The sequence below is a fragment of the Copadichromis virginalis genome, linkage group LG22, assembly GCF_057382275.1.
Source record: "Copadichromis virginalis isolate Kocher_CV1m ecotype Utaka linkage group LG22, C_Virginalis_male_GT1.1, whole genome shotgun sequence".
In the NCBI taxonomy this organism is placed as follows: Eukaryota; Metazoa; Chordata; class Actinopteri; order Cichliformes; family Cichlidae; genus Copadichromis; species Copadichromis virginalis.
In genome coordinates, this window is record NC_140638.1 from 13,259,563 (window position 1) to 13,282,448 (window position 22,886).

General features: G+C 40.4%; 2 protein-coding genes across 2 annotated transcripts; both read left to right on the plus strand.

Moving 5' to 3' along the window:
- The first annotated feature begins 972 nt into the window (after window positions 1-972).
- Window positions 973-13,365, plus strand: scamp3 (secretory carrier membrane protein 3). The gene is made up of 9 exons (XM_085446134.1): window positions 973-1,384; window positions 1,626-1,706; window positions 6,420-6,539; window positions 6,874-6,994; window positions 8,688-8,816; window positions 10,101-10,266; window positions 10,403-10,504; window positions 10,663-10,780; window positions 12,483-13,365. Exons 1-9 carry the CDS (start codon window positions 1,331-1,333, stop codon window positions 12,630-12,632), a joined length of 1,041 nt encoding a protein of 346 aa, XP_085302260.1. The 5' UTR covers window positions 973-1,330; the 3' UTR covers window positions 12,633-13,365.
- A 735-nt stretch (window positions 13,366-14,100) lies between these two features.
- Window positions 14,101-22,527, plus strand: rnf115b (ring finger protein 115b). Its single transcript, XM_085446341.1, has 9 exons — window positions 14,101-14,477; window positions 16,081-16,139; window positions 16,286-16,346; window positions 16,436-16,650; window positions 18,005-18,073; window positions 18,201-18,279; window positions 18,444-18,537; window positions 21,709-21,824; window positions 21,964-22,527. The coding sequence occupies exons 1-9, from the start codon at window positions 14,400-14,402 to the stop codon at window positions 22,084-22,086; spliced, it is 894 nt and encodes a 297-aa protein (XP_085302467.1). The 5' UTR covers window positions 14,101-14,399; the 3' UTR covers window positions 22,087-22,527.
- Window positions 22,528-22,886: the final 359 nt, after the last annotated feature.

Sequence of the window (22,886 nt, forward strand, 5' to 3'; positions counted from 1 at the left end):
ACATGAACCCCAGTTCTATTAAGATAGAGCAAGTCCAATGTTCTTTATTACTGATTTTTAGAACATTAACTCTTTTAAAAGTCAGATTAAGCAAATAATCCAACCTTTAACCCCTTTATATAGGGTGCTGTACCAGAAAGTATTATTAGTTACCATTTAGGGCCAGTCACTTTAACAAAGCTGCCCATTGTGTCACTGCATAGAGTAAACGGGCATTTGATTGATTCCTAAGTGGATTTGACTGAAAGCCAATTTCAGGCTTCACTTCAGGCTGACCAGGTCTAACCAACATCACTAACCAGACTGCACAGCCATGACAAAAAGGAAGATGCAAATAAGTGTTAAATTAACAACACATTTTAATTTTTTTTTCAAAATAAAAGAAGAACCTAAACTAATCATAGTGTATGCAGTCAGAAAATCACTGTAAGAGAGTGCATGAGAAAAGAGAAGGTGTAAATTATGTTAAGTGCAAGAGACCAAACCAAGAAGCAACTGTCTTATGTAGTGCCCATTACTTTGGATGGATGATCCCAGGTATGTATTCTGTCCTCCACCTTTTCCAGCCTCTCTTCCACCCGCTTCCTACTCTGCCTTCAAATCGCACTGTCATCTGCAAACATCATACTCCACAAAGACTCCTGCCTGACTTCATCAGCCAACCTGTCCATCACCACTACAAACAACAAGTGGCTCAGAGTCGATCCCTGATGTAATCCCACCCCCACTTTGAACCCATCCGCCACTCTTACCCCACACATTACCACTTTGATATAAACGAAAAGGGTAGGTCATTAGGAAACAGCTTTAGTTTGTCTGGCCCACTGAAGATCAACTCTTTGTGCAGGAGTTCCACCGCTCATTATCCAAACACAGCAGTACACTTAAATATAAACAAATATAATATGCTATCCAGTGTACACCTGATTATCTCAGCCGCGACAGAACCCACGTGTTTCCGCTGCAGCAGCAGTCACATGGCCAGCTTTCGGCTGTTTACTTCCTGTACCGCGGATCCTTTTCCTCCCAGAAAAACTAACGGCTTCGCTCGGCCCACAGCCGCAAACCGGACACTGACAGCCGGCCCCGGATTAGAGAAAGCTCCGGTGAATACACCCATCGACCCGTGTGAAACCCAGAGCCGTGACAGTTGAGATGAGAGCCAGAGGGGCGGGGAGATAGTTTACATCGATTAAAAACGAGCACACCCTGCCTGTTCTTTCGTTTTTGAAACGGAAACAAACGCAGGGATTTTTTTTCTTCTCTTTTTTTGCTCCAGCGCTGACATCAGCGAGTACGCGGTGGCTTCTTCAAGCTAGCCGCTAGTGAGATGTCAAAATACACGAGCTTCCCAGAACCGATGGAGGACCAAAACCCTTTCCAGGTGAGAGATGTTAGGCATGAAGCTAACGTCAGGGTAATGGATGGATGGATGGGTGGGTGGATGAAAGTGGCCGGTGTTGGCTCCGTGTAATAGCAGGCGTGTTGTTGCTCATGTGACTTATTTCAGGGCCTGCCAGATCCTCCTCAGTGTTCGCCCACTTGTAGCTCTTATTAACAGCGAGCACATGAAAAAATGAGGATTTATTTATGCTGAATTACTCTGTCTTTGTCCTGTCTGCTAGGACCCTGCAGTGACTCAACACAGCAGCAACACAGGATATGCCACACTGGACCTTTACAACCCATTTGATAATACAACTGCGGTGAGCATTATTATATTTAACCATTTTTTTGTGCTTTTGTTTCAAAGAAGACAGAGATCCACTGTCTCTCCTGCTTCCTGTGTATTTTGAAGCATCTGGCTTCTGGTTTGCAGCAGGTTGACCAGCCTGAGTTGGTATGAAATATTTAAGAAAGCATGCTGGCACAGATAACCCCGAGCTCTGAGATGTTATCCTTAGGAAAGCGCAGTTGTTCTTGTGAATAATGGTTAATTTTATTCCTTTTTGTAAGTCGCTGCAGAGTCACTTTGATGTCCTCATAGTGAGGCCGTTCTGTTTCACTTCACTCTTTTTATTCAGTTTGAATCACTGGGCCTGGATTTGTGGTGATTCAGAGGCCTGAAAGCAGAAGGAGACCTCAGGATTATGTTGCGAAACTACTCACATGTTAACTGTTTTATTACACACTATTAATTATACATTTTATTAACAATATTATAATATTACACAAGACTGAAGACTGTGTATCAGCTGATATTCTTCATATACAGTGCAGACAGTGTGTTAGAGGACACAGCTCGAGTCCGTTCAGCTCTAAATGAAGACGTTTACACACACTGGTCTTGATAATTTGGGGGCTTTTAATGATTTCTTTGAGTTGCTCTTTTTCAAGGGTAGAATGATTATACAGCATATATCCTTAATGACTTTAAAAAAACAACAATTGGGTACATACGTTTGAATTTGTTTTTGGTTTTTCTCTAATCCACAGGCTCAAATATGTACATACAGCTCCACTAATATTCGGTGAAATATTAGTGGCAAAAAGAATCTACTAGCTTAGTCAATCACGACCTCTAATGAGAAGTTAATAGGTTAATAGGTGTTGGACCTGACAAGCTAAAAGAAACTGTTGAATCTTCAGGATCACATTAAAAGATTTAAGTATATTTGAGCCTGTATGGATGAGAGAAAATCTAAAATAATTCAAACTAGCGCACCCAATTCTTGTTTTTTTAAAGTGATTAAATGTGTATGCTGCACAGTCATTCCACTCTGGAAAAAGAACAGTTTAAAAAAAACATTAAAAGACTTAAAATTTCATGAGATTAATGCCCAGGATGACTGTGTACGTCTGAAGACAACTGTATACAGCAGTCATCTCAAAGGACTTTATACTGTAAACTAAGAACCCAAGAATATTAGAGAGAGAACCCAAGTGATCAGCTGATTCTCTATGAGTAAGCATATGGTAACTGTGGGGGGGGAAGGAACTCCTTTAATAGGAAGAGACCACCAGCAGAACCAGGCCCAGGGAGGGGCAGCCATTTATTGTGACTGTCTGTGGGGAGCACAGAGACTATCTGATGAAACGGTTTCTGTGTTACACCAAGCATCTCCGTTTCTGCTTTATATGTTTAGACTGATGTCTGTCAAACACAGCTTTTGCCCTGTGAGATGCTGGGCCTTAACATTAGTGTTTAACAGTATGTGTGATACAGTGAGTTCAGGGCTTTTTGTTGCTATATCACTAGGTTTTTGTTGCTAGGAAACACCTTGAGTTCATGAGTACTTCCTGTCTGTCTTTGATACTAGCAAACTCTGCAGCAACAGGAACTAAACTTGGACTTGTTTATGTAGCACTTGTAGCAGAGCTCACAAGCTGCATACTTTCTCACAACAATATTTACAGTTGTATGTGGATTGCACCCTCGTGTAACCCTGATTATCCTGAAATGCAGAGCAGAAGCATTTCTGATAGAGAGGCATGGAAATCAGAGAATCCTGATTTGAATCTGTGATTATTACATCAATAATAATCATTTTTTAACTGTATACTCAATCAATTTTTAGACTGATATAACTGAAGAATGTCAAAATAAGATTCCTAATTATGGAACATTTACAAATAAATTACATGACAATAAAGTCTATATTGTTAAATGATGGGAAATAACCTCCCATAAGCGTCCATGACATTTGGGTCACATTTGCCACACAGATGGGCCACTTCCTGCTTAATGTTGCAAACCCACACATATGCGTACACCGCTGGGGTCTTTTTGAGTCCATTTAAAAACTCTATTGTGAACCAAAGTGAGCAAATATTTTAAGTTCTTTTCATCAGATATGGTTTGATTTGTGTGGAAAAAAGCAGGAGTGGGATGTCACAGGGGTCCAACACACCGTCCTATATATTTTGGCAGCTGGGATAGGCTCCAGCCTCCCTGCAACTCTGAACTGAATAAGCAGAAGAAAATTGATGGATGGATCAAAAATGCTGTTATTTAAAAATAAATTAAATAAATTCCTATACAGTAGATTTTTGGGAAAAAATGTCTGCTTTGATGATGGACTTTTCTACTTTTGGTCCAATTTTTACCTTTATATGCAAATCTCCATGCAGGGAATGAGGAAGCTTAGATTTACTGAGATTAGCTGTGCACTCTAGAAATCGGAGGGTGGATGGAATTCCCCGTGTGGAATCTTCAAAATAAAATACCTGTTTGGAATCTTAACTTTATCGTCCAGAAAAGCAATTCAAAGAAATGACTTAAACCAGAAATCCCCAGGATATTGCTGTGTGTAGGGCAGAGATGGGCAGTAACGCGTTACTGTTTCACGACAGTGACGTAAGCGAGTGCGACGTTCGTGACAACAGTTGTGTGCAGATCAACAACGGATCATATGTTGAGTGCGGGAGAGAGTATGAGTTTGATTCCATAAAAAGTGACAAAAACATTAGCGTCCGTTGTGCGTGGGAAGAAAACTTATTTTTAAAGTGGAAAAAAAAAACCCTAAACTTCTGAGCAAGCACCGAGTGCGCTACCACGTAATGGGAAACTCACAGAGAAACTCGCGGATTCTTCCACTGACCGCTGTGGCACACCTGCACCAGGGTAAACCTCTGCCTACTCTACTCCTGCTTTACAGGTGAAAATAGAGCAACAGGACCGCCGAGTCTTTGATGTTATTTATTTTCTGCTGTGTTTTACTTGCATCTATTTGAAAGACTGAGTGTAAACACAAAAAAATATATATTTTATGTGCTGGAATGTGCAGAAAATAAGTTTAAATGTTAAACAAATTTCTTCCAGTCAGAGAATGTTGCATATAATTAAATTTTTGCTTGATGCATAAAGTTAAAAGATTAAAACTAATAAAACAAGTTTTAAAAAAGGAGACTTTTCCATTTGATTACATTTTGTATGATTGATTGTAGAAAAAGTAGAATTGGGCTGAAAGATCTATCGCTTTATCACCTATTCAGGTTGTAAATCATGTTTTTAAAAAGTAACTAAGTAACTAATTACTTTTGAAAATAAGTAATCAGTAAAGTAACTGGATTACTTTTTTGGGGATGTAATCGGTAATTAGTTACTGATTACTTTTTTCAAGTAACTTGACCAACACTGGTGTAGGGCTGGGCCATATAACGTTTACGGTAATACCGGTATAATGTTGGGCAACGATAAGAAAATGAAATATCACGATAGAATATGGGTGAAACGCGCATGCGCAGTGCCTTTGTTTTCATACGCACATGGCTGCAACGGAGAATGAGAAGAGCGAAAGTGGATCGTTAAATGAAACAGATGAACCAGAATTCGTTTGTAAAAATGCTGCAACTTCAGTGGTTTGGAACTGGTTTAGCTTTCGTCTATCAGATACACAACAAAGCACTATTTTTGGTAGCGCATGCTAGCGGGCCGTCGTTATTACCGTGTTTTTTTGGAAAATACGGCACACTTAATCCTTAATCCTTTTATTCTGAAAATCGACAGTGCCCCTTATGCATGAATTCTGGTTGTGTTTATGACCTCGAAACGATTTTATATGGTACACGGCGCTCGAAAATCTGTCAAATGTTTTAGTACGACTTTGCTAAGCTACGAAGCCGCATCGCTTGATGGATTGTCGGAGCATTACGGCTATTGTAGGCAGGAGCCTCGCGGAGTAATACGTACTGTGCTTCAACATAATATTACCGTTTTGTGTGTGTATAACCTCTTTTTAAGTTTTGTGGATATTATACATGGTTATGTTGAGGATATGTCGGCCAATTTCCATTGGAAATGCCTTTTGCTTAAACTGTCAGCAAGGAATTTGCATTTGCACTGTTAAATTTTTATGTAACTTTAATGCACATAAAAAACAGCTGCTTGTTTAAGTGAAAATATATTGATTTTTTTTTATTTTTTTTTGTTGCACTAATAAAGTTGTGGAGTTGTAAAGTATTTTGTCTAGTGTCAATTATATCGTCAGTTATATCTTTATCGCAAATTTTCAAATGTATATCATGATAAATATTTTTTGTCTGCTCTAGCTGTGTGTGTGATATGGGATAAAAGGCTTTTCGCTATTAGAATGAAGAGGTCTAAATGCTGTTATCTGAAGTTCTGTGCTCAGATATCTAGAAAGATCAGTTCACAAAAAGTGGATTGATTTCCTTTAGTTTTTAGAAATGTTCAAGCTTGTGAACTTTGTCTCAAAAGTGCATAGCTGTTAATGATTGTTTAATAATCATGTGTTGTGAAAAGATTGTGAGATATTAGTTGTGGAGAGAAATGTCTTATTTTACTTTTTTATATTGTTTTAAAATGTGTATGATCTGTATATGTTATACAATAATACTTTTAATTAATTAACAATTAATACTCTAATTCTTAGTTCTTGGAATCATGTTTTTGTGACCACATTTTTTTCGTCTGACTGATGTATGATGTCAGTTTTTGTTTTTTAACCATGCTACAGCCTCCTCCACCATATGAAGCCACTCCTCCATCTGCACCTGCTCCATCTCCACCTGTGCAGACCCCGCCTAGCAGGACAACACCTACCGAGCCTCGCAACTATGGCTCCTACAACTCCCAGGTATACACCCTACAGTAAAGACCCTCTTCACTGTGATTTTGTATCAGCTTACCATCAGAACGTTCAGGGGCTGCTGGATGTATAAAACAGGATTGTACTAAAAGTTTTGTTAGATGCCCTTTAGTGCCATGTAAGTGTTTTTATGGCTATTAAAATGAAGCGTTGCACTAATTCCTGCTGTGTATATCTGCGTGCTGAAAGACCAGTCTGAATGACTCACTTGAACCAGTAATATACCTAAGCACAACCATTGGAGCAACTTTGGGACCTGTATACATGATTATGCAGAATAACTTTGACATAGAGTTCTGATGCCTCATTCTTTCTGTGCTAGCCTGTTGTGAATGCTGCCACAGCAGAGCTGATGAAGAAGCAGGAGGAGCTGGAGAAGAAAGCCCAGGAGCTGGAGAGGAGAGAGCGGGAGCTTGCGGCACACAGCGTTGGACCAGGAGCCTGTAAGACATAGAGGGGATGATGGGATGGGGAGTTAATGTAGACAAGTGAGAGAACTTTAAACCTTTAGATCTAAAAGATCCTCGTCCAACTTTATCTTTTATTTCTTACTGTGTACGGGAGTATTGAAAAATATGTTACATTTCAACATTTTAAGTTCCTCCTTTGATTTTCCAAGTTACATTACCCTGGAGTTTACAGGGCTCGGTTTAGATTTGGCAGATTTTTAATCACAATTTTTGTTTGCAATTTTTTTTGCACCCACAGCTTCACAAATCAAAGAAGCCAGACACATTAAATTTTTCAGAATCAGCTTTATTGATCAAGTATGTGCACAGATACAAGGAATTGTGCTCCAGTTTTTTTCATTGCTTTGTGGAACTCAACAGAGTAGATAAACGGATAATAACAACATGAGTATAACACATTTCCAGGCTTATATGTGCAATGGAGCAGGATAACTGGTTACTCTATATAAAGTATCTGGTGACAACACTAGCTAACCACCATCTGCTTCATAAAAGTGGGAGAAAAATCCAGCAGAACACCTAAGGCAGCTGATAGTAGCTGAAGTTCCCTCTGCACATAAAAAAAGAACTGCCCTGAGGCACGACATTGTGCTGGTGTCAGGAGCAACAAAGGACATTGCAATGTTGGAGCTTACAGTACTCTTTTCAAGAAAAAGGGAGAGGATTGATGGCCTGGACAAGAATGGCCAGAAGCAGGGTGGGAGGGGAAAGTGTTTCCCTGTTGAGCTTGGGTGCAGAGGTTTCATGGGGCAGTCGTTCTGCAGGGCCTGCACTGTGGATGGCATCATAGGAGAGAAGAGGAGACGAGCCATTCGCAAGATCACTGAGGCCACAGAGAAAGCCTTAAAGTGGCTGTGGATGAAAGGGGGACCTAAAGTTTTGCACTGCTATAAAAAATATAGAAAAGTTACTTTGCTAATTAGTCTGCTGATCCACAGGAGGTCCAGTGAGAGGTGGTGATTGGATTTTGTCACGATATGACCAAAATTGTCAGAGCACTATTTTAGAGTTTGCACAAAAACAAGTACAAACCTCCTGTAATATAAATATGATAAGGTTTAATGAACTTAAATGAATCAAATCAAATGTATTTCTATTGCACATTTAAAAGCAACAAAGTTGACCAAAATGCTTCACAATTAGTTAAGAACAAGAGAAAACAATTTAAAAACAAATGCAGATGAATAAGATGAGGCAATGAGAAAGTATTAACATAAAAACAAAACAAATGTAGCAACCATAAAACAAGCCTGATGGTATTCAAACTGAACTAGAAATAAAAACCAATATAAAAAAGTGAGGTTAAAGACGCGATTTAAAAGAATAGACTGAAGTATGAATATCTGTCTGGCAAGTTATTCCAAAGTCTAGGCGCTGCAACTGCGAAGGCCCGATCTTCTTTTATGCTTCAGTTGAGACCTTGGTTGTACTGAGAGGATCTGGCTAGACTATCTCAGTTATGTTGAGGAGTTTGCTTAAATAACTGGGCGCCATATCATTTCAAACTTTGAAAGAAAGTAAAAGAATCTTAAAATCAATCCGATAATGAACAGGGAGTCAGCGTAAATTTGCTAAAACTGGAGTGATGTGTTTATATATAAATAAAGGAAATAAACTGATGACATCCCAGTAACACCAAAGTGTTTTTGACTTTTTTCTTCTTCAGCCCGGCAGAATAACTGGCCCCCGCTGCCTTCCTTCTGCCCTGTGGGTCCCTGCTTCTATCAGGACATCAATGTGGAGATCAGCCAGCGGTTCCAGCGCACGGTCACCATCATGTACTACTTCTGGTTGTGTGAGTTTCTGCAACTTTTAACAGTTTATTATTAATTTGAGGCATCAGTGTTAGAATTTAACATCATAATGAAGTTTTTTTTAGCGTGAAGGGAATCTTGTTTTAACACTTAAGACTTGCTAGTTAGAGGCAGTAAACGCTAGCTCGTGCATGCGTGCCTCCTCCTGCACTGTCTGGCAGTAGAGCTTGAATATTTGTACAAAGACTTGCACTTCACTGTTAGATTGAAGACTCTGGGACACTTACACGGAGCGTCTGCACAACAACCAATCCAGCTGGTTAAACTTGCACAAGTTCTCGTTGATTTCTTCACAGAGAAACTGTAGAATTTCTCCACACCTTGTCACTTAGATTATCCCAGGAAAAAATGTAAGAGGAGGCTTTAATGTTTTCAGGGTTGTTTGCATGTCCACAAGTTTTTAGGGCATGAATGAAAGTTAAACCTGACACTGATTTTGAAAGTGAGAGAGAAAGTGAATGTTGAAATGAAATTTGGACAACTGAGTTGTGCTGACAGATTTCTATAATGTACTACAGCTGCAATTCTTTGCCATCTGGAAAAACTGAGATGTACGGTTGAAATTCTTCTTCTTTTTCTCATTTTAAGATATCTCAGGGATTAATGTGTAGTTAAACTTCTTTACACTGACAGAATAATTAAACTGAACTGACCTGATTTGGTTTGGTCCGCTTGAAATCAAAGTGGGTATGATCAAAGTCAAATGTAGCATGTACGTTAATCAGCCAGCCGCAGCATTAAAACCGCTGCTAAGAGTCCTTGCATTGTGGCATTTATGTGCATGTGACTTTGGCTGGAAGGTACCAAAGTGCTTGCCCTGAAACCTGCAGGATCTACTTCAGACTCTCCTGCCGTCTCTCCATACAGCCATCCATTTCTTAAGAGATGCAGTTCAGGGTCACTGAGCTTTTACAGGGTGTATATCCTGTAAAAACAGCTTGTGACTGCTGTTTTAAAAATTATCATTTAGATTTTTGCAGAATTATCAGATTTTGAGGACGCCTGATCTGTAAAACTGTGAAGGTGTTATTAAGATTGCATTATACAGTTCCTGTGTGAACATGCAAAGAACAGTGTAGAGCTATTTTAAAAACGGTCTGTCACACTCTGAAATCTTGACCAGGCAGCAGACAACAACAGATTTAGTGAAAATGGCATCATATTGCATCAGCCAGAGCCAAAAGGGAGAAGGATGGGTTTGGTTTTGATCCCTACGGTCAGGCTGCAGTTCTTTTCCTTTTTAGTCATAGCCTATCTATGTCTAGTCTGCACAGGCACACTGGTCTTCAACCTGATCTCTTCCCTGGCCCTGTTCTGCATCAACCAGTCCGGTGGTGTTGGTGTTGGTCTCGGCCTCGCCATCCTGTGGGTCCTACTTTTCACTCCCTGCTCCTTTATCTGCTGGTATCGACCCATGTACAAAGCCTTCAGGTGTGTACCTCCGTCTTGGTGAAGACGTTTTGAGTCGTTTTCCTTTTGGGTTTTTGCTCAGTACAGTCGCATAAATTACACTGAGTTGTTAGTTACTGTGCAGTCACCTTAGTAATTATATTGTTCCCTCTTCTAGGAGTGACAGCTCTTTCAACTTCTTTGCTTTCTTCTTCGTTTTCTTTGCCCAAGTGATCGTCTTTATCATCATGACCATCGGCATCCCTGGATGGGGGTTCAGGTAAGGTTCCTAAACAAATATCTCTGTGTTAGCCCAGTCGAAAACCTCCTAGCAACCACCAGTTACTTGTGAAATATTTATATTTCCTGACTATTTCCTATTTTCACAGTATGCGTCCTTGTATATTTGATCTTTGTGTGTCTCTCTCTGTCCTTCAGTGGTTGGATTGTGAGCCTTTCAGCTCTGAGCCCCCACATCGGTGTCGGTGTGATCATGATGATCAATGCCGCTCTCTTTACTGCAGAAACCGTTATGGGGGTCATCATGCTGAAAAGGGTACATTTGTTCATATTTTCATGTCTCATAAAGAACTTCAAATCAAGGCTCTTATTTTTATCAGCAGATGTTCAGATTTGTCGTTGGAACAAAAGCACAGGATTGTTCCCCACACTGAGTCAGGGTATTAGCATAGCAGTGAGTTATTTATATCTTTTTATATGTGATTATATCAGGATAAAGTGTTTTAATGCCACAGCATCTTGGTTTCTGAAAGCAGAAACTAGGGCTGTTCGATATAACGATATATATCGGATGACGATATAAAAACATTTTTCGTTTCATTTACGCTATCGTTTGTTTCGTGGTGTCGCAAAATAAACTGTTTACGGCAATATTTTTTTCATGGTTTTGTTGGTCACTGTAGTGGCTATATTAATTTCTTAAAGTTCTCTCTTTCTCTTATATTTTATATAACCACACTACAGACAAGCGAATGTTTTTATGCGTTGTCGTTAGCAACAACGACTGTAAAACCAACGCGTGTCCGTTTATGTTCCACATAAACCTTTCACATTAAAGCTCAAGATCCTGTTGAGACTTTTCAAAATAAAGTGAATCACGTGAAAGATGCAGAGTATTTACGGATGAGAAGTAAAAAAGAGCCGCCAGGTGCTAAAAAATAAACCTTAGACTCAAACGTCAGAACGGGCTTTTCCCCGCAGCACGCTGTGTAATAAATACTCACAAAGAAAACGGCGGCCGTTACAACTTATGTCTAAAAATGTATCGTTTCCTACATCGGTTAAAACACTCGACTCCAGGTACGCGATGCCCAGCTGGAAACACTTCACGCAAGTCGAGCTGCCCGAGATTCACAGAATTTACAGAAAATGTGAAATTTTTGTGATTTATATCGTTATCGGACGATAGATGTCTTATATCGGGATATGAGAGTTTGGTCATATCGCACAGCCCTAGCAGAAAGTGTCTTGCACAAAACCAGGATTTTGTTGTAGTGCATAAGAAAACAACTGAGAGTTTCAGTGTTAGGGCATTACTTTCATTTTTGAACTCTAATAGACAAACTTAACATGACTCCCAGTTCAAAATAACCCTTATATGTCATATACTGGGCTGGGCTTCTGTGCAGCAATAGCTGAGATCACCGTTTTAGGGATATCCCTTCCCTGTGACATCACAAACATGCTAAAGTTCGAGCTTTTAGCTCACAGGGATTAATTGCACATACACCACGATGTGAAAACTTTGGATATGTTTACTATGAGAATCTTTCACTGTAACAGTATATAGGACAGAAAATAAGGAGATGCACAACAGGTCAACAATCAGCCTTTTAAACACTCAGTGGACAGCACACTTCACCTGAGCCAGGGTCTGTGCATCTTTCTAGGGAAAATATGAAAGTCTTACAACTTCACTATTTGAAATGTTGAAAGTGTCACATGAATATCCATTCAAACAAAATAAATTGTATGCTTTATGATTGTAAAGCTAAAGATTTAGTGGGTTGAATTTGAGTCAAAGGTGTAGAGCAAGAACAAGCTTCAAGTAAACACAGTCGTCTCACCACGTAGTCCAGGTGGTCCATCTACCGCGAAGCATTCAGTAGATAAAGAGCCTGAAGAATAGCCACAATATCAGGTTGTGGGTATCGTTTTCACCCTCACAGCGTGCATAATAAGATGATGAATTGCTGCAAGGATCAGGTGTCAGCGTACTCTTGTCTTTCCCGCTCCAGATCCACAGTCTGTACAGGCAAACCGATGCCAGCTTTCAGAAGGCCCAGGCTGAGTTCGCCACTGGAGTCATGTCCAATCAGGCGGTACGCCAGGCTACTGCCAACGCCGCTGCCAACGCTGCCCAGGGGGCCTTCACCGCTCCTCGATAGAGAGAACGAACAGAGACGGTTGGATAAGACGAGGAGGAGGAGGGGAGCTTTGAGCTCGATGGTGGTTCAGTTTGGTATTTATTTCCCCACAGGTGATTAGAATTTGATGGAGGGAAGTGGAGTCTATATAATTACCCCCTACTTAATTTCAGAGCACGTGCATGAGACAGATGTGGGGTTATCCAATTTCCTATGACGTACAGGAAAAGTTACCTATATTAAACCAAAACAGGAATTGACACATTGTAAGTGTTGATTCAAGAAAACGAAAGATGGAAAATATAATAAAAAAACAAGAAGATGCTGTATGAATTTATATGAAAAGTGATGCTTCAGTGAATAGAGGGACGATGCTTTTACTATGAAATGACAGCTGTGTGCCAAGTTGGATTCTGCTAGCCTTGACATTTTCCACATTTACAGTTAAAATGCAAAGTGTAAGACTGGGGCTGAACACAGAAATGTTGCCATTGCTACATTTGATCCGTAACTGATTTGCTCAACTTTAGCTAGCACTACTTTTTTGTAGCTTAAGTGCAAACTAACCAGTTTGTTTTGTTATTATGCCAAACAAGAATGCCCGTTTACTGTATTGCCAAAACCTTTCGTACTGTAATGATGATGAACATGTGTTGGTTTGGTTCTGGTATCTGTCACTGTTCTTTCAGTACTGCTTGTGAATATCATGACTGTGTCACTGTCCTGGTTTTATTAAAATATATTGTCATGCTTTCACAGTCTACTGCTGCCGTTATTCCCTCATCCTGTTGGAACGATAATAATAATGATGATCACCTGCATTTTAATAGTGGAAAATCCAACCTTAAGCAGGTTCCGGGCTTCACTGTCAGTAACTGACCTTTCATACAACCATTAACCTTCAAACTTTATTAGATTTATCCCTAATAAGGCCTCAAACATGTAGCCTGTGGGCCAGAAACGACCTGGCAGAGGGTTCAGTCTGGCCCACTGGATTGGATTACAAAGTGTGAAAATATTTAATCTAGACAAGCTGTTATCAACATAAAGAAAGAGAAACTGAATTTTAATCATATACATAATATAAAGGATGGACATAGGCAATGTGATGTCACCCACTGGTTAGTGAAGTCCTGTTCTGAAGCCTCTAGCTGACACTTTTAAACCTCTTGGTCACTGAGGTGTAAACCCACAAGCAGCTTCTATTCAGTATCATCTTAAACTAGCAGTTCAGCCCATAAAGTCAATTCAACAAGGTGCTGAAAACATTCCTCACAGATTTGCTTCACGTCCATGCTCAAGACACAACAAGAAATATTTCTCTCTTTCGACTTTCAGACTGTGTGATCCACGAATTAAAAGGAGTGAGACACTTCTGTTTTACACCAAAAATTTAGGGCCTTTTTTTCATAAGAGAGAAGCGTCTCTGGCGACACCCAACAAACTGAAAGGAAACTACATCCTTGGTGTCATGCTTACAACTTGTTGCTTAAATTTAAGCTCGGGTGGCTGCAACTTGATCTTTGCGGCTGCCACCAGAGGAAGATCGAGTCCGCCGGTTACATATTTTTCTAAACACGTTTATTATTGGCATAACCAGTCTAGAGAAACCCTTCATGCGTTTTGCTTATCAAAACGTCAGTGTGAAGATTGTGTCCTCTCAAAAAGGTCTTAGTTTGGTTTTGGGACACATCAACGCCCTCCTGGACCGCTCTGATCCGTCTGACAGCCGTCTGAGACTTTTATGGGCTGCCACAGCTACGTCAGGGACTGCGCTTCACCGTGAAGATGGCGGAGGCTGGGGATACGCCACAAGTCCGGTTTTTCTGTCACTGCTGTAAATGTGAAACAAACCCCAAACTCCCGGTGAGTTGCTTTGGAGAGTGTTTTTGCTCCACACGTGCTGGCCTGAGCATCACCCACGATTTCTCCTCCCCGGAGGGTGTGGAATTAATATTAACCGATTCTTCAAACCGATTTAACTGATTGATTAGTAACTATTATCTCCAAAACCTATAATAATTGGAACCCTTAAAGCACACATGTGGCTATGGCGGCCAGTCTTTGGGTTTTCGTGTGCACACAGCGAGTACTGAAGTCTTATTAGAGCGGGTGAGGGAGTAAAATGTGGCGATTCACGTTGCCATATTTAGAAGCGCCACTGTTGGCCACTTTGTGTCTAGTTGTCTCCCGTCAGCTGTGTGTAAGAGAAGTCAGAGGGGCGTGTAGGTGTCGCCACATTTACCACCAGGATTTAAAAAATATTTCTCCATTGCTGTTTAATGACACACATTCAGCTTGATGTGGCGGACTGAAAGGTTGAACTTCGTTTACTTTGAGTCAGTTTCTCTTGGAGGTAAAACGGAGAGGGCACAGTGGAGCGCATTTGTTGCGCAGCTGGCACTTTTCGTGGCGTAATTACGCACTGGTATTAGGTGACGCAGAACGAAAACGCACGTTAGCAGGATTTTAGGAATACGCCCGACTTTCTGTTGTTATTCCTTTTGGTTTGAGGGTGTCCCTAAAGTAATACTTTATTTATTAAATCAACGTCTAAATTATTGGATGTTCATAATACCAGCAAACAAAATTCTAAAGTGAATACTGAATCCTTTCTTTTATTGTATATATCTGTTAAAATCAATATAAAGGGCTGTACTTATATAACCTGTTGTGCTCATTTTGTGCTCTTACTACAAACTAGGCTGATACACTCACACGCACATTCATACAAGCACTATTTTCGATGCCTAAGCGCTTTTTGCCTAATATTCACATACACACTTGCACTCCAATGAATGCATCCGGGTTCAATATCTTGCCCAAGGATACTTTGACATTCAGACTAAGGAAAATCAAACCAACAACTTTCAGGATAGTAGACAAACCGATCTACCTCCTGACACTCAGGAAGAGGGTATATTTTTTAAACATAGTCTGAAAATACTTCAAACAGACTATCTAATTCAGTATTGAACTGCAAAGTTCCTCCCAGGTCAACCCTGCCAAACAGCATGTGGCTTTCTTATAGTGGCTGCTTGGCATTGTGCTTTTAAAGTTGTGTTTTCAGTTATAAACACTGAAAAGTCAATCACAATGCTGCAGCTCTGGTATCTTAAACAATAGAGACAGTGAGTATGCACAACATATGACCACACTATGACCACTCCTGGATGGTAAAGCATATTGAAGCCCATCTTCGTGGCTGTATTGAGACTGACACTGTCTACACTACAGTGAAGAGAGATGAAACTTGACTGGCCTGCGCAGATCACCTCCAGAATAAAAACCAGGACGTCGGCTGTGTGCCAAAAATTTGTATTCAACTCCAGCCCAATCCCTGCAGCCAGCCTCTAAAATTTTGCGGACAGGCTTGCCTGAGGATTAGCAGATTAATGCCTGTACTTATGAAATGAAATGGCAGTGACAGTAAACGAGCTTATTATAAAAAAGCTTTTCTGTCTTTGAGGATTTCGTATGCCCCAGATGTGACTCTGGCTTCATTGAGGAAGTAACAGAAGACTCCAGGTATGGCTTTCTCTGATTTAAAAAAAAAAAAAAAAAAAAGGAACACGTGAAAGCATTTTAAATATACCTCGTTAAAGAATGATAATGAGTGAAGCATGTATGAATTTTCCATTTAACACCACTGACAGATTTTCTTTACTGTCTAGTCTCCTGCAGACCAGCAGAGCATCTGTTCCCAGTGAAGATTCAAACTCACTGCTCTCAGAAGTACGTCCTAACAAATGGCATTTTAATAGGAACACTCCTCTTTCTCTAAAGCTTTGTTTGACACATTGCTTCTCTGGTCTCTCGCCAAGTTATGGCAGCTGCTGTTTATGGAGCGCTCTGCTCTGCTGTCGCATCCGCCCTCCTCCGAGTCCGACCCTGATGACGGTGAGCAGGGATCTGCTGGTCAGAGCCGTCTTCTTCCAGCATCACCGGGCCCTGCTGAGGCCACAGAACCAGAGTCTCCTTCCAACCCAGAGCAAGAGACACCGTCTAGGACCTTCGAACAAAGGCCTGCAGTTGAAGGGTGTGTGAACATGGTATACAGAAACATGACCGCAAGGGTGCTGTGTTATCGATACAGAAACAACAGCCAATGAGAAATGAAAACCAAGATCAATAACAAGACCAAAACTTTAATATCATGCATATACTACCAGTTTCAAACTACGTTTGTTTAAATCGGTGAACAACCTCATTACAGGTTCAAATTTGTGAAAATATACTGACCTTTACCTTCCAATTCACAGGTAATATTTTAATTTCTTATATTTGTGAAGTTTTCACATGTAAGGATACCTCAGTAATGATTTAATATTTCCAGTGATAAACACAGACTCCCAAATGAAACAGATATAACCGCTGTGATTTTGGTCTCTGCATTTTGAATCCAATCCCAGTTTTGTGCAGCCAGAAGTGACCGTGTTTAGATGAGAGAGTGAAGTGCTCATCGACCGACGCTGCAGATATAGTCCACTAATTACTGCGTAGTGTAATGGTTTACACTTTTTCTTGGCAAGTGAAAGGTTGGTGGTTCAATTACAGCTGGAGATACAAATCTCTCAAACGTCCACAGCTAACCACTGTGGTGAGCTCTTGTGAAAAAGCTGCAGCTTAGTCGCTTTCAGCGCTGCATACTAATAAAATACTATTTTGAAGGGCAACACTATCCACAGAAGCCAAAACCAGTTTCTCTATCAGGCTGTAAGCATTCTTTTCAGTGTTGTAAAGTTTGAAATTAAAATATGGGAGTCTGTGGGGACTGACTTGATTTTGGAGTGAAGTGGCCATTAGAGGAATTGCAGTTTTTGGTGTTTTCACACTGACTTCATTGTTCAGCCCCTTGGACAGCATGAGCAAAGGGTGGATCTTACTGAGAACCCATGGGACACTCCCCACTCACTGAGTAGTGACTTACCAATCCCACAGAAGGCACACCCTAAACTTTAGGGTATGCTTTAGGGCCTAAAGCATACCTTGCTTTTTGTCCTCAATTTTGAGTCATATTGGGTTGATAAAAAAAAACATCACTTTGTATTCAGTAAGACATGAAAATAGCAAATGAGATCATAAACTCATCAGAAAAGTACTTTCTGACAACTTTTTACAGGTGGAAACATTCATCCTTTATATACAGTCTATGCTTTTAATCATTATCCTTCCCTTTACACATGCATGCAGTCAAAAACAGTTCAGTATCAGACTAAGTGTATATTGGATGATACGTACTATAGAGAACAGCTTTATACATCGGTTGATGTTTAAAGCTGTTGACTTTACTAAGTCCAACTAAAATAAAGTGACTGTATGATCTGAAGCTGTGAACATACAGTAAAGCCTGGTTTAAGCACTCTAAAGCTGTCCGTTTCTGCTCATTTAAGGATGGTGCAGCAGTTCTTGGCTGGCCTGTTTGCCAACAACGGAAACCCCGGCGCTGCACCAGCTGCACTGTAAACGGTTTTAATTTTAGATTTCACATCACTTGCTCTTGAATTAATCTAAAGTTGTGTGACAACCGCCCCCTCTCTCACGCGCCCTCTTGTTTTGTTCTGCTCTCCCTTTTGGTTCGTTTCTCAGATCCAGCATGCTTCAGTTGTACTCAAACCCTGGAGATTATGCGTGGGGTCAGAGCGGTCTTGACTCTGTCATCACGGAGGTCAGTGACACCAGAGCTAGTGTCTATGAAGCGCTGCGCTAGCATCGTTACTTCATTGTTTTCTTTTATTGAAACACTCACATAAAATCATTTGCACACAATTCTCCATTCATCTGTTCACCTATTTGTAGTCGTACCACTCATTTCTCTTCCTACTCACACAGTTATTAGGACAGTTGGAGAACACAGGTCCACCCCCAGCAGAAAAGGAGATGATCTCATCCCTTCCAACCGTTTGCATCTCTCAAGAACAAACAGGTGGGAATTCCAGTATGGCACATGTACACCGGATCACATGATCTCTCCAGTACAGCTCAGTAGCTTTTTAAAAATTTTGACATATGACATTGGAATTTGCATAAGATACACATACAGTCCTTCTGCATTTCTTTTACTTTTGATATTTTCTGCCCTTCCTCCTCTTTCCTCACTCCGTAATTACTTCTTTACTTTCCTTGTTCTGAGGATTAAATGGTTTAAGTTGAAGAAAGGAAGAATGTTGCACAGAGCTGAGTTGAGACAGGCCCTGGGTGGTAGGGAAGAGTTACCAGATGACTGGGAAAGTACAGCTGAAGTGGTGAGGGAACCCGCCGAAAAAGTGTATCCTCTAGACCAGGTGTGTCAAACATGAAGCCCGGAGACCAGAATCGGCCCGGTCAAGATAAATGTGCCATAGAGATCCAGCCCACTGGACAACTCTGGAAAATGTGAAGGCGTGCAGAAGTGATTTTGACTGTTTAACTGTATTTTCACAAGTTTTACACCTTTTCTAATAATAAAGACCTCCCCACACCAAAGTAATTAAGTAATGGATAAACAGTTAAATCACAGTGGAAAAACAGAAAGCGGTTTCTTTTAATCTTCTATAGAAGTGTCTGACTTTTTTTCTCTAAATTAACCAAAACTTTATACTTTAAACTACCAGAACTTTTTTATCATTTAGTTTTACTGGTCCGGTTAACTTAAACTCAAACTGGGCTGTATGTGGCCCATGGCGTTTGATATCCCTGCTCTAGACAGAGGAAAGAAGACTAGACGACTTGGTGGTAGAATGAATGAAGAAGTAAAGTGCAGTATTTGAAGAAAAAGTGGGATAGTCAGGGAGATTATGAAAGTTTGGAGGCTCGGCGTACGGCAAAGAGAGAATAAGATAAGATAAGATAACCTTTATTAGTCCCACACATGGGAAATTTGTTTTGTTACGGCAGAAAGTGGACAGTGCAAAGTTACATGGGATATGGGGAATGGGATACGAATAAGATACTGTACACAATAGAATAGAATAAAATAAAATACTATATACAATAGAATAAAATAGAATACAACTACAAATAGAAGTGGAAAACGCAAAGGGAAAAAGCTTACAGTGAGTTGTATATAAAGCTGGACACTAAGGAAGGAGAGAAGGACATGCTTTCCTCAAGATGGAAAGGATGTGCAGCAGGTTAGGGTGATCAAGAATAGAAATGGTAATGGCTAATGAATATAGTCAAGGATGAGATTAAAACTTTGAAGAGCTGATGAATGATGAAAATGAGAAGATTAAAATGGTGGTTTGTCCAGATTACATACCTGTGAAGGTATGGAGACGTCTAGGAGAGAGGGCAGTAGACTTTTTAACCAGATTGTTTAACACAGTTTTGGAAAGTGAGAGAATGCTGGAGGAATGCTGGAGAAGTGTACTGCTAAGTGATTTTTAAAGAAAAAGTCATGGGATGGTGATGTAGTAACTACAGAGTGATAAAGCTGAAGAAACATACTATGAAGATACAGGAAAGAGTTGTTGAAGTTAGGGCAAGAAGAAAGCTGTTGATCAGTGAGCAGCAGTATGGGTTCATGCTGAGGAAGGGCACTGCACATGTGATATTTGCTTTGAGAGTGTTTATTAGGAAATACAGAGAAGGTCTACGTGGGTGTAGATAAGATACCAATAGAGGAAATGTGGTACTGCATGAGGAAGTCAGGAGTGGCAGAGAAGTACATAAGGGTGGTGCAGGACTTTTATGAGGACAATGAGACAGTAGTGAGGTATGCAGTAGAAGTGACAAATGGATTCAAGATGGGGTGGGATTACATCTGGGAGCACCACTGAGTCCCTTCTTGTTTACAGTGGTGATGAACAGGCTGGCTGATGAGGCCAGGAAGGAGTCTCTATGGACTATGATGCTCACAGACGACACTGTGAGAGTAGAGAGGCCAGGGAGCAGGTGGAGGTATGACCTGGAGAGAAGATGAATGAAAGTCAGTAGAAGGAAGCAGGTGGGACAAGTGTCAGGGATTTATTTACAGAACAATAGCAGTAAGAGTGAAAGGGTAAGGTTGTGAGACCTGCTGTGATATATGGTTTGGAGACAGTGATAAAAATACAGGAGGCAGATTTGTGGATGTCTCAGATTTGACGATGCTTAGATTTTTGTTAGGAGTGACCAGCATGGGCCAGATTAGAAATGAGTACATCAGAGGGACAGCTCAGGTTAGGATAGTGGATATAATTGGGCAAAGGATGCTTAAGATGGCGCTGCTATGCAGGAGCAAAAGAAAAAGACTACAGAGAAGATTCATTGATACAGTGAAGGACATGCAGAGGGTTGGTGTAACAGAAGAGGGAGCTAAGGACAGGGTGAAATGGAGGCAGATGATCCTCTGTGGTGACCCCTAATGAGAGCAGCTGGAAGATGAAGACTTGAATTTCTTTGTTGTGTCTTTCATGTAATACTCCTACCAGTAATTATTTTACCTTTCATAGGTTTCCTCATGCTGTCTTTTCCTCTTATTTTTGTTTTTCTCACGTTCCTTGCCTCCTCATAGCATTTATTTATTCTTTCACTATTCCTACATTTCCTTTCCTCTTCCTCTTATCACCATCATCCTATATCTATTTTCCCTCTCCTATATTTTCCTCCCTCTCTTATCTTTCCTTTCCTTTAGCTATGTTCCCTTTACACCTGCTGTGTTTCTGTAATTTATATCCAGTTCCTCTTCCTTCTTATTTCTCTGTTTTCTTTCTGTCGTCTATGTTTTCTTTTCTCCTCTCACTGTGCTTACTCCCTGTCCATTGCAGTTATTTTACTTTTCCTTATTTATGTCCTTGTAGCTTTACTTTCCTTCTCCTGTATTATTTATCTCCTTCCATCTTTCCTTCCCTCATCATATTTCTTTCCTACCTCTTACGTTCCTCTCCCTACTTTTATCTTCTTTATACTGCCCATTATCCTTTCCACTAATCTTTCCTTGTTTCATCTTTGTTGTAAAAAGAGACCACTTAATTATGTATTGAGAACTATGTTATAAATCATATTAAGTATATAGTCTGTACCACCTTGTTACACTGTAATAGTCTACAGACCTGTCTAATAACTGGATTTTTTTTGGTTTTGTCTTCTTCCACATACTCGTTCATACTTTTTCCTTCCATTTCTTCCCGGTTAGATTGCAGACTGGAGTGTCCGGTTTGCAGGGAAGAATATTCATTAGGGGAAACTGTAAGGAAGCTTCCCTGCCTTCATCACTTCCACAGTGAATGTATAGTGCCGTGGCTGGAGCTGGTAAGGCTGCGGTCAGTGGGTTTGAGGGGTTTAAAGGTCTGGTAATAAAAATAAAAGATTTCCCAGGTTGTAGCATGCTATAAAGAGTGTTGTGTCACATAGTTTCTGCTGATTAACAAGAGTTTTTCTACTCTCAAAGCACGACACTTGCCCCGTGTGCCGCAAAAGCCTCGATGGCGTCGACAACAGCCTCCCGCCCACATCGGAACCCGCAGAAGCCCGCTCCCTCAGGACAGAGCAACAGGAGAGGCAGGCGATCTGAGAAACGTGAAGACAACTCTACTTCATTTTACTGTTTTCAGGAGTCACGCCTCCCACGTCGGAAATTTTGCTCCCCACATCAGCTGCTTTTAAATAAAACAGATGTGTCAGAGTCATAATTTGCAGCTTTAACTCTCACTTGGTTCACGCATCTCTGTTTAAGGAACTTCTACTCCAGCATAGTTACCATTTTATGCTACATCTGAGAGTTTGCTGACAAAATTCAGAGGTGATGTGTCCTCCTTGTTACGCTGCACTCTTAGGTGGTTTTCCGAATGACTGATTTTGATGTCATGAACTAATCCCCACTGAGCTATCTGTGGCTGTCAAAGAGGAACTCACAGAATTATGCATTATTCTCTTGGTAAGAGAGTTTCTTAATGCAGTATATTGTTGACCTTTTACCTGTGTACAGCCATTATTAAAGCCCAACCCAGTGATCTTTACTGTCCTCTGTCTTTTCTCCCTAACATATCTGAGATTTAGAAGCAGATATTAACCAGTCACTTAGAAAAACATAGTGTTTCCCAAACTTTCTAAGCCAAAAACTGTTCATTCTACAGAGCCCACAGTTTTTATAAAAACGTAACAATAAAAAAGGTCCGTGTTCAATTTTATTTAAGGGCAGCGTAATGGCATCAGCAAGATACGCTTTCTTTATTTTCCCTTAAAAAAGAAGAAGAAGAAGATTCATTTATCTTGGTTTCAGTTCACATTTTCAACTGGTTATGTGCACAGCAACACTGGGGCCTGCCCCACAGCTCAAAAACCACTGGATTAAGATATAATTATGTGCATATC